The sequence below is a fragment of the Chlorocebus sabaeus genome, chromosome 21 (genome assembly GCF_047675955.1).
Source record: "Chlorocebus sabaeus isolate Y175 chromosome 21, mChlSab1.0.hap1, whole genome shotgun sequence".
Taxonomy (NCBI): Eukaryota; Metazoa; Chordata; class Mammalia; order Primates; family Cercopithecidae; genus Chlorocebus; species Chlorocebus sabaeus.
This window is the reverse complement of record NC_132924.1, coordinates 103,618,925-103,631,762: the sequence shown is the minus strand read 5'-3', so window position 1 is coordinate 103,631,762 and position 12,838 is coordinate 103,618,925. Positions and strand designations below refer to the sequence as shown.

The 12,838-nt window shown below is 36.6% G+C and overlaps 1 protein-coding gene across 2 annotated transcripts in view; it reads left to right on the top strand.

Moving 5' to 3' along the window:
• Window positions 1–12,838, top strand: part of COPG2 (COPI coat complex subunit gamma 2) — a 168,913-nt gene that overhangs the window by 7,599 nt on the left and 148,476 nt on the right. For both annotated transcript variants that reach the window (XM_007982937.3, XM_007982939.3), the window contains exon 5: window positions 10,289–10,368. In XM_007982937.3, coding sequence (XP_007981128.1) covers window positions 10,289–10,368 — 80 coding nt within the window. The remainder of the gene's footprint in view (window positions 1–10,288; window positions 10,369–12,838) is intronic.

Below are 12,838 nucleotides of genomic sequence, written 5' to 3'. Positions count from 1 at the left end.
CAGGGCCCCATTCCTTGCCGGTCAAGGTCCTAACTTTAACATAAGATGTCCTGCAACAGTGTGAATTGAATTTGCATTGTAACTGAGCCACTGCAGGATATGCTTTGTAGAAATCTCAGCCCTGTGGCCATATGATATAAGGCTTTCTTATGAAGGCAGTTAATAGATTTCTGGTCCCTTACCCAGATTTGAGTGGTGCATTTAAAACTCTGAGCTCATCATTTTCTTTTCTTGAGAAAAGAATTCTCCAGTGTACCTAGAAACAACTAATTAACCCATTATACAACTTATTTTTACTAAAATCTTCTATGGCATCATCTACTTAGTTACTCAAAGTTTTGTCTTCTATAGGTCCTTGTCTACAGATGATAATTTTAAATATTTTGCCACTGCATGCCATGGGCTACTAGTAGCCCCTTTATCATTGGAAACTGGTCATTAATACCTTCAATCAAATCAGAGAAGTAACTTCAGATTCATATCTTTAAGGTGTTTTTTCCTTTTAACCACTTCCTGTACCAGAAATTCAGGGTTCAAACAGGGAAACAGAACTACTATGAGTATTGTGGAATTAGATGTTTATTAGAGGAATTAGACTAGAAAACTAGGCAGGTTGAGCTGCTGGAGTGGGGTTCAGAGGGAGGCTGTTACACAAGTCATGGAAGGCTATTGCCTCTTTTGTGGCTCTGCTTTTGCTGCCAGGTGTCTTCCCAAGGCTGCTGTTACTCAGAGGGCTGGCAGTTGGGAAGAAAAGCTGGACATGTGGTAGAGAAAAGGAAGCAGAGTAAGAAAGAAACAGAACGAGGACAAACTTTTGAAGCCTGTAGCACAGAGGTTTATATTAAGAAGATGTGAAATTTTTTTGTAGGAAATGGATTAGGGAAATGTAGGATTGTTCGAAGGGACTAATAGCCTGTTGAAGTTAGTGCTCATGAATTTAAACTATTACCAGGTAGCATGGTGAATGTTTTTCTCCAACTACAGCCTGCAGGTTAAAGCATTGAAGGCTTAGAGATAGGATTTAATCAGGATTGAAGTTTTGCCAGGTTAGTAAACAGAGGGAGAAGCAAAGAAGTTGAGTGGTTGAAACATCGACTGTGAAATCTTTGGTTAGGAGGGAAGCAAGAATGGGGCTGACAGGGACAGCAAAAAGTTGATAGGATCAGTAGATTATAGGTAAAGAGAGAGTGAAAAAATTTTGGAGTCAGGAGTGTGAGTGCTTGGAAATGAAATTAGAAAAGGAAGCTGTTACTGTTAGAGGCTGTGGCAGTGGAATTGGGTGATCATTGTAGGGAGGATGGCATCATTGGAGAAGAGGAGGTCAAGGAATGAAGAGGTCAGAGGTTTAGAGATACCATCTGTATGGATATTAAAATCACCAATACTTATTACTGGGATTGTATTGGAGAGACAGTGAAGAAGGTACTGGTATTTTTTAAAAATAGGGGAAGTAACCTGGGTTTAATGGACAGCCAGCAATGGTAGCAGGTGACATAGTATAAAGGCATAAGCTTCCCTACCTGTAGGCCTGGTGGTATGAGGGTTATGGGAGAGAAAACAGCCGCTGTTTCAGAGGGTTGCCGGAGGATCCCTGGGAGAGAGCCAGGTTTCAGTTAGAGAAAAAGATGGGAACATTCAGAGAAGAGTTTGAGAATATAGGAGATTTTGCTGATGAAAGTGTCAGAGAATATAATGGCGCTGATTAGAAGGATGGAAAATGGAGTGAGACGAGGTGCTATACCCGGATGCAAGGAATAAGTCTGCAGGTTATGAATAATGACCAGAATATTTTAGGCTTTTTGAAGTGACTGAGGTAAGTAGCCATGTACAGCATGATGTGATTAGTTTTAATAGTTCCTTAGGCAAAATACGGAATTGAGGGAGTGATTGTTTTGGGGCAAAGAGAGGTAGAGATTTTGCCCGAAGCATGTGGAGCTCCTTCCATTACCAGCATTCCTTTACCAGAAGGTTGGTATTCTTCTATCGTTGTTTATATTAATACATGAGGATTATGTATTTTTTTTCTATAATCAATACTTTGCATTTTTGTATGTCTTTAAGTATAAAAATAACATCTTCATATTATTTTGCAATGTTATTGTTGTTGTTTTTGAGTTGTCGCCCAGGCTGAAGTGCAGTGGTGTGATCTTGGCTCACTGCAGCCTCCACCTCCTGGGTTCAAGCGATTCTCCTGCCTCAGCCTCCTGAGTAGCTGGGACTACGGGTGCGCACCATCATGCCTGGCTAATTTTTGTATTTTTAGTAGAGACGGAGTTTCACCATGTTGGCCAGGATAGTCTGGATCTCCTGACCTCGTGATCTGCCCACCTTGGCCTCGCAAAGTACTGGGATTACGGGTGTGAGCCACCACACCTGGCCTGCAGTGTTTATAATTAATACATTTTTAAGATTTACCTGCTTGTTACATGTAGGTCTACTTTATTTACTTTCACTACTGTATGGAATTCCAATATGTGAATATACAGTAATTCTATTCATCCATTCTCCCATTGGTAGATATAAGTTGTTCCCACATTTTACCTATTACACATGATACTGCACATAATGTTTATGTACAGAGTGAGACTTTTTCTGGAGTAGATACCTACAAGTGGAATTTCTAGATAATGCTTGTTTTTTGACAGTCATGTCAAATTGATCTGTTAGATTAGAGGTTGTATTAAATTATACAGACACTGCTCCAAATCCTCACCATTTCTTATTGCCAGGCCCAAGTACATGCCATTTGGAAAATATGGTATGGCATCTTTTTGTGGTTTTAATTTGCATTTTCATGATCATCGCTGAAGTTGAAACTCTTTTCATATGTTTAATAGTCATTTTGCTTTTGTCTCTGAATTGCCTGTTGATATTCTTTGTTTATTAAATTCCTCCCACTGACCTGTAGGTTAAAATTTTTAAAACTTTTATAGTCTTTTTAAAAATAAAATAAGCTCTATTGAATATAACTTATATACAATAAAATTCACCAATTTTAAGTGTACAGTTTAGTGAGTTTTGACCATGTATAGAGTCATGGAACCACTACTACAGTCATGATATAGAAACTTTTCACCATTCCAGAATATGTCCTTATATCCATTAGTTACTTGTTCCCTCACCCGAACTCTAGCACCTGTTCTACTTTCTGACTACGTAGTTTTGCATTTTCTAGAATTTCATTTAAATCTAATCATATAGTATATAGTCTTGTGTGATTTTTATGTCTTGTTTCTTTCACTTAGCTTATGGCTTTTGTGATCCAATTTATTATATGTATCAGTACTTAGTTCCTTATTATCACTGAATAGTATTCCATTTTATGGAGATCATCTGAGTGATTTATCTGTTTGAAGTATATGGATTTTGGTTTGTTTCCAGTTTATGGCTATTGTGAATAAAGCTGCTAAAAGTATTCTGGTACAAGTCTTTGTGTGAACCTGTTTCCATTTCTCTTTGATTAATATCTAGGAGTGGCATTGTCGGATTTGCATTTCCCTAATGATGAGTATCTTAAGCATATTTTCTTTCTTTTTTTTTTTTTTTTTTTTGAGACAGAGTCTGGCTCTTTCGGCAGGCTGGAGTGCAGGCGCGATCTCGGCTCACCGCAAGCTCCGCTTCTCAGGTTCATGCCATTCTCCTGCCTCAGCCTCCCAAGTAGCTGGGACTACGGGCGCACACCACCACACCCAGCTAATTTTTGTATTTTTAGTAGAGACGGGGTTTCACCGTGTTGGCCAGGATGGTCTCAATATCTTGACCTCATGATCTGCCCACCTTGGCCTCCCAAAGTGCTGGGATTGCAGATGTTAAGTCTCAGTGCCCAGCCTAAGCATATTTTCATTTACTTATTTGTCATCTGTATATCTGCTTTGATGAAGTGTCTGTTAAAATTTGGTACCACTTAAAAAAATCAAGTTGTCAGCTGGACGCGGTAGCTCACACCTGTAATCTTAGCACTTCGAGAGGCCGAGGCGGGCAGATCATGAGGTCAGGAGTTTGAGACTAGCCTGGCCAACATAGTGAAACCTGTCTCTACTAAAAATACAAAAAATTAGCTGGGCGTGCTGGCAACCACCTGTAATCCCAGCTCCTTGGGAGGCTGGGGCGGGAGAATCCCTTGAACCCAGGAGGTAGAGGTTGCAGTGAGCTGAGATCATGCCACTGCACTCCAGTCCAGGTGACAGTGCAAGCCTCTGTCTCAAAAAAAAAAAAAAAAAACTTGTCATCTTATTGAGTTATAAGTTTCTTTATATATTCTGGATAGAAGTCCTTTATCAGATAGGTGTTTTGTAAATATTTCCTCCCACTCTGTGGCTTGCCTTTTCATTTACTGGACTGTTATTTTTTTTTTTTAAGTATAATTTTACATGCGGTAAAATTCATCCTTTTGAGGTTATTGTTCAATGAGCTTTGACAAACACATACAGTGATGGTATCACCACCACAATTGAGATTTAGAACATTTCCATCTCCTTAAAAAGTTCCCTCATGTGTCTTTATCATCTACTCCTCATTGCCTCCCTCAGCCCCTGGCAATCCGTTATCTCCTTTCGGTCCTTGTAAATTTGCCTTTTCCGGGAAGTCATATGAATGATATCATATTGTATGAAGCCTTTTGTGAGTTTCTTTTCAGTTACTTAGCATGATGCATATGAGATTCATCCATATTATTGTTTGTATCAGTAGTTTATTTTTATTTTGTCATCCTATTCCATTGAATGGATGTACCTGTCTTTATCTGTTTGCCAGTTGAAGGATATTTGGCTTGTTACCAGTTTTTGGAGATTATAAAGAACATTGCTATAAACATTCATGTTTTGATTTTTGTATGAACATACATTTTTATTTCTTTTGGATAAATGCCTGGGAGTGGGATTGCTGGGCCATATGTAGGTGTGGTACATTTAACTTTGTAATAAACTACCAACTCATTTTTCTAAAATGTTAGTAATCATTCCCACAATCACTGTATGAGAGCTGCAGTTTGCTCTGCGTTCTGGCCAACACTTTGTATTGTTGTTTTTGTTTTTGTTTTTAATTTTAGCCATTCTGGTAGGTGTGTAATGGTATCCCTTTGTGTCTTAAATTTGCATTTTTCTAATGGCTGATGATCTCAAACATCTTTTCATTTGTATTTTTACCTTCCATATATCTTCTGTTGGTGAAGGATTTGTTAATGTCTTTTGCCCATTAAAAAAACTGGATTGTTTATTTTCTTATTGAGTTTTAAGAGGTCTTTATGCATTCTGGATACAAATCCTTTATCAGATGTGTTTCACAAATATTGTCTCTCAGTATGTGGCTTATGTTTTTATTTTCTTAAAGTCTTTCAAAGGGCAGAAGTTTTAAATTTTGATGAAGTCCACTTTATCAAATTTTTTTCTGTTACGGATTGTGCTTTTTATGTCATATCATAGAAATCTTTGCTTAACCGAAGGTGACAGCAATTTTCTCCTGTGCTTTTTTTCTGGATGTTTGTGGTTTTATATCAATTATTTTATGATCCATTTCATATTAATTTTTGTATATAGTATAAAGTAAAGGTTGATTTATTTTCACCTCTTTCCTTTTCCTCCATCCACTCCCTCTTCCTTTTCTTCTTTCTTCATTTTCTCAACACATGGTTCTGGAACAATTGCATATTCATATGGAAGGAGAAAGGGGAGGAGGGGGAGGAAATGATGAAGGTGATTTTGTTTCATTGACCTATATGTCTATTCTTACTTTAGCTCTATGCTGTCTTGATTAACTATAGGTTTAAAATCTACTATAGTAAGTTTTATAGTGCGTATCTTTCTATTTTTCAAAATTGTTTTGGCTCTTTTGGGCCCTTTGCATTTCCATATGGATTTTAAATATAATATCTATGTTATGTATAGATAATATAGAAATATGTAGATATATAGAAATAGACAAATTATATATAATATAATCTTTTTTTTTTTTTTTTGAGACGGAGTCTCGCTCTGTCCCCAGGCTGGACTGCAGTGGCACTATCTTGGCTCACTGCAAGCTTCGCCTCCCAGGTTCATGCCATTCTCCAGCCCCAGCCTCTCGAGTAGCTGGGACTACAGGCGCCCGCCAACACGCCCACCTAATTTTTTGTATTTTTGGTAGAGACAGGGTTTCATCGTGTTAGCCAGGATGGTCTTGATCTCCTGACCTCGTAATCCGCCCACATCAGCCTCCCAAAGTGCTGGGATTACAGGCGTGAGCCACTGTGCCTGGCCTAATATAATCTTTTTATATAGATATAAAAAGCCTGCTGGAACTTTGATGGGGCTTGCGTTAAATCTAAAGAGCAATTTTAGGAGAATGGACATTGTAGCACTATTGAGTTTTCTTCTTCACAAACATGGTGTATATCCCTTTTTTCAAGTCTCTCTAACTTCTGCCAGCAGCATTTTACAGTTTTCAGTGTATAAGTCTTGCACATATTTTGTGAAATTTGTCCCTAAAGTAGATAGTATGTTTTGATGCTCTTGTATTTGTATTGTTTATTGGTAGTCTCTAGAAATTAAATGAACTTTTATATATTGACCTTTTTCTTGTGATCTCCTTAAATGTTTGTTAGAGTTCACTATTGAAGCTGTCTTCTTAGTGGGAAGGCTTTTCGGGGTTAATTAACTTCATTAAAAAAATGTATATATGATGCCATTCAGGTTATTTGTTTTCTTGAGTGTACTCTGGTAGTTTGTATCTTTCAAGGAATTTCAGCTAAATTGTTGTTTGCATAAAGCTCTTCATAATATTCCTCCATTCTTTTAATGTCTGCAGAATCCTTAGTGATGTCTCTTCCTTCATTGCGATATTGGTAAATTGTATCTTCTCTCTTTTATTCCTAGGAAGCTTGTCTAGGGATTTATAAACTTTATTGATCTTGTCATAGAACCAGCTTTCTGTTTCATTGATTTTTTAAAATTATTTTTCTCTTCCAAACTAATTGTGCAAAAAGAAAAAAAAAAAAAGCTAAAAAATCAAACCAAAAGAAGGGGAAAAAGAGAGGAAGAGAAACATAGATCAAACAGGACAAACAAATCATATAATGACCTGTTAGATATAGACCCAAATATATCATTATCCACATTAAATGTAAATGAAGAGCACAAAGATCATTTATGAAAAGTCGACTGTATATTGAGCCGTAAAGCAAGACAACAAATTTCAAAAGATTGAAATCATGTAGACTGTGTTCTTTATTTACAATGGGATAGTGTTAGAAATTAATAATAAAAGAATAACTAAATCAATCGCCGTTTATTTTGATAGTAAGAACATTTTTTTCTGTTTTGTTTATAGCCATGGTAAAGTAAATGGGCTGGATTTACCCTGCTACTATATATACCTAGAAAATCAAACAAAATTTATGATGTAACATTTTCAGACATTGGATAATAGGTATCCCAGGACTGTGATCTGAAGAAGGGAAACTAGGTCAGTCCTAGGATTGTGCTAGATCATGGCCCAGAAACAGATTACAGGCCTAGCTCTCTCTCAGAGCTGAGAAAACGAATGTAGGTTAGGAGCCAAGAAAGCTCGAGTTTGTGAAGCAGAATACCAAAGAAGAAGGAGCAGGAGAGAAAAAGAGGGCGGGGGAGAGAAGGAAGGAGGAGAGGGAGGGGTTCCATGATCTGCTGAGGACTGTCCCTTGAGTCTTTGGTTAAGTAAAAACTGATCTGTGTATGTAAAAAAAGGAAACTACTGAAAGCTAAAGAAAGAATCTGAAAAACAGGGCTCCAAATAGTTTGTATTCCCACCAGTGAGAGTGGAAAGACCTTGTATTGCGTAAGACATCTGGTATAGTTCTCAAAAGGAAACCATACATAAGTAATTATTACCTAAGTAATGGGAATATATTATAACCTTACACTAAAACTTTAAAAAGCCCATAAGTAAGCCTCAAAGTGGGGGGGGGGGGGGGGGAACCACTAGTCCTGGGTAACCTTCCCTCACGACAGAATAGAGTTCAATACTATGTAAGATCATGCAACAAAATAATAAACTTCACAATGTGTAGCATCTAATAAATTATCAGATATGCAAATAAACAGGAAATATTATCTATAAACAGGTGAAAAATGGATCAGCATACACAAACCCAGAAATGATAAAGGTGATGGAATGAGCAGATGATGTCATTAGAACAACTATTAACATGGTCTGTATGCTTAAGAGTGTATAGAGAGACATAACAAAAATAAAGCATGAAATAGGAGAGATACAAAGAGATCCAAATACACTTCCCAAAAATTAAAAAAAAGAAAAGAAATATATAAAATGAAAACTACACTACATGGGGTTAATAGCAAATTAGAGATGTAGGACAAACAAACAAACACACAGACAAAACCCAGGGTTATTGAAGACAGCAGTAGAAGTGGTCCAGAATAAAGCAGAGAGGAAAAAAGACAGACTAGAAATAAACAGAGCATCAGCAACCTGTGAGATAATACTTTGGAAGTTTTTTTTATTGTTTATACTCAAAATCGCAGTGGGTTTTTGACTTATCAAAATCGAATACTCATCTCTGTGTTTTCCCTACTCATGGGAAATTCGAGAGTCTTAGGATACTCTGATTCCTTATACATATATGAGTATATCAACATGTGTATGTGTGTATATGCATACACACATGCACATTTACATTCATATATTCTATGCTATCATTTTCTTGTGAGTCTTGTTTGTTCGTTGTGACTTACTCGTGTCTTTAGCACTTTTTAAAAACTCTTCATTCCTTGCTCTAGTTCTGAGTTATCTGGGATGATTTTCCTTGTGCTTGAAGAATATAACTTTGAGAATCTTATTTTCCTAGACGTTAGATACTATATCCTACAGAAGTAAGATCCTTCTGTGGCTATGAATGTTTGGTTGTGTTCATTTCTAGCATCTGTGAATTTATCTTAATTTTGTCCTTGGCTACACATTTAAAATTTTTGTTTCTATTTTATTCAGCATTTCTGTGTATTTGTTTATGCAGTATGTTTTAGTGATTAAGAACACATTTTTTGCCAACATTTTGTATTGTTTGTCTTTTGAATTTTCACCATTTTGGTGGGTGTGAGGTAATTTCTGAAATGTGGTTTTAATTTTTCATTGGATAAGTAATTTTCATTTCCCTGATGACTAATAATGTTGAGCCCCCATTTTTTGGTGTTTTAATGAAATCTTTTTTTGTATCTCTTGTTTTCTTCTGCTTCTCACAGAACTTTTTTTTTCTTTTTTTTTTTTTTAATTGGGGTGAGATGTTCCTGAAATTTTGATTCTTATTTTTTGTTTTCTTCTCATAGTAGCTTTGATCTGCCCCATGTGTGTGCCCATACTGACTTTCTGTGTGTGTGTGTGTGTGTGTGTTTTGTTTGTTTGTTTGTTTTTCTGTGTTTAATCACCGCGAGGATCCTTGCTCTCTTCTCTTTCCTTAATGGGTTCAGTAGTATCAAGGTTTTCTCCATAGCTTGGCCTCTGGAGCTGCGTCTGATGTATTTGGGTTTCTCTGCTTAAAATAAATTTGAGGTTACTCAGTAAGGACAGACTAGAGGAACCTGGCGTCTGGCTGCTGCCCATTTATCCGTAGTGTGTGAATGAATCAGAGATCCAGTTGTGTCAGGGAGAGTAGATGGAGCATTGTTAGCTTAGTACTTACTTGGATCCAGGTATTCATCTAGAAATCTCATTTAGGGTTCAGGAGAAAACATTGGTATACACTGAACTGAGGAAAGTGCAGAGTTTGCCCATTTATCCCTATATATTTTTTAAAAACTTAAAAAATATGTTTTCCAGGAATAAGCCTTTAATTAACACTGTACACTGTCTTTACTGAAAATACAAAAATTAGCCAGGCGTAATCCTAGCTACCTGGGAGGCTGAGGCAGGAGAATTGCTTGAACCCAGGAGGCGGAGGTTGTGGTGAGCCGAGATTGCGCCACTGCACTCCAACCTAGGCAACAGAGCGTAACTCCATCTCAAAAAAGCAAAACAAGACAAAACAAAAAACCTATGTCTTTGGACTCAAGCTATCAGAGTCTAAGTTTGTATCTCTCTGTGGAAAGATCCATATAATTGAATTTTTAAGTTTTTACCTTTTGTGTCAGTGCATCCGTTGTGTTTAGGAAATACTAGTATTCTGAATATTTTCTCACCCAGATATTAATTTTTTTTTTTGGTAGATGAGACTCTTTTAAGAATATCTTTCTAAATATATATCTACTTGGGTTCCTCACTTCAAATAATTTAAAAAACCATTTCCTTATGAATAATCTGTTACCTTTTATAAATAATTTTTCAGCAAACATTGAGGAGAATGTGCTACCTTACCATCAAAGAAATGGCTACCATCTCTGAGGATGTGATAATTGTCACAAGCAGGTATGTGAATGGTCAAAATCTAGGATGAGATACTTATATATTTAGTGGAATATTTGCTGTTTGCTCTCTGTTGATTTTATTTTTTGATCATAAGCCAATAGGAATTTTAAAGAATATACTATCTTAAAGCATTCTTTTCTAAAATGAAGTTTTCATCATGTGAAAGCCATCCTTATCTGATAAAGCAAAGGAAGAAGTTACAAAAGATAATATTGATAGATTTGAGTGCATAAAAATGTTCATAAAAATAGATAAAACTGGCTGGGCGCGGTGGCTCAAGCCTGTAATCCCAGCACTTTGGGAGGCCGAGATGGGCAGATCGTGAGGTCAGGAGATCGAGACCATCCTGGCTAACACGGTGAAACCCCGTCTCTACTAAAAAATACAAAAAACCAGCCAGGCGAGGTGGCGGGCGCCTGTAGTCCCAGCTACTTGGGAGGCTGAGGCAGGAGAATGGCGTAAACCCGGGAGGCGGAGCTTGCAGTGAGCTGAGATCTGGCCATTGCACTCCAGCCTGGGCAACAGAGTGAGACTCCGTCTCAAAAAAAAAAAAAAAAAAAGTAGATAAAACTAAAAAGTAAGTGATAACGTGTACACTGAAATAAAATATTTACAACAGATACATCAAAGGCTAGCATCTGTAATATATAAAGAACTTTTAAAAAGAAACAAGTGATAATTCATCAAATAACCAATAAATATTTAATGATAATTCATCAAAAAGGATCTAAATGTCTTTAGATAGTCTCACTAGTAACCAAAAAACATAAATTAAAAATTCAAGAATGAGGTATAATAGTTTTTATTCATCAAACTGGCAAAAAAGCAAAAAGGCAGTATTCAGTACTTGTAAGGGAGACATACTCTTGTACAAAGGAGATGGAGTAATAAATTGATTCAGTTTTTCTAGAAAGCAGTTTAGCAACATTTGTTGAATAATTGAAAGGTTTTATCCCTTTGACCTAGTAAGGCCGTATCTGTGGAACTATCCTTGGAAAATAATCAGACATAACACAGAAAAACTTACATATATTGATGTTTGTTGCAACACCATTTACAGTAGCAAAAAGAACAAAACAACTTATGTGTCTACCATTGATAAAATTATTTAATTAACCATATTGTCATGTTATAAAATATTTTAAATTTTGGAGATATTTTTGAAGCATCCGATATTAATAAGTTTTCATAAACTGCTAAATGGAGATTGGAGTCAATCTACGTATTCCATATAGTCTCACTTTAAAGAACATTTTATGTGCCAGATGTGGTGGCTCATGCCTGTAATCCCAAAACTATGGGAGGCTGACGCAAGTGGATCATCTGAGGTCAGGAGTTCAAGACCAACCTGGCCAACACAGTGAAACCCTATCTCTACTAAAAATACAAAAAAATTAGCCAGGCGTTGGTGGCATGCTCCTGTAATTCTAGCTACTTGGGAGGCTGAGGCGGGAGAATTGCTGCAGCCTGAGAGGCAGAGGTTGTGATGAGCCGAGATCGTGCCACTGCACTTCAGCCTGGGTGATAGAGTGAGACTCAGTCTCAGAAAAAAAAAAAAGAGCATTTTGTGTGTATGTGTGTATATATATATATAAAGTATGGATAGAAGTTACACAGACTTTGGATGGTTGGGATTGTGGCTGATATTTGTTTTCTTTAAACTTTTTATAATTTGCAAATATCCTAGAATAAGTATATATAATTTATAGTTCTAAGTGTATAATAAACATTATTTTTAAAGTAGTTGCCTTCTTAATTACTATAACTCATTGAAGTGAATCTGGTTTTGTATAACAGAATAAATGTTTAGAGGAGGGTGCTTGTGTTTAACCTGTAGTGGTGTGGAATGTAGTTTCAATTAGGAAAACTTTCAGCTGAAAATAACAGAAAAGCAGATGTAAACAGTGACATAAACAGGATGGGAGTTTGTTTTTTCTCATATAACCGTAAGTCTAGAGGCGTAGAGTAGCTGGTGTTGGCTCAGTCATTCAGCAATGTCAGGGGTAGTGTCTCTTGAATTCTTTGGACATTCTCCATTATTGCAAAATAGATGCCCAAATTACTGGTAGTTTACCACATTCAAGGCTAGAAGGGTACTGGGAAGGAAGCCAGGGAAGGCCATGCCATTTGCCTCTTTTATCAGGAACGCAGTATCTTTTCCCAAGGCAATTTTTAGATTTCACTGGGCACAACTGTGTTACATGACTATCCTTAGGAAGCCAGGAAAGTATTTAGTATTTTATAGCCCAAGTGTTAGGGACAGAAAAGGGAGAAGGGGTTGAAAATGGGTGTTATCTAATGGTATCTACCACAAGTAAAACAAACAAACAAACAAACAAAAACAGAAAACCTTCAGTTAGATTGCTAGATTCACTAATATTTTGAAAAATTTTAAATAAATTAGTCATTGAGAGTTTTTTGTTTGTTTCTTTTAGCTGTCAATGCTTCCCTCTGAGTTTTGCTAGGCTAC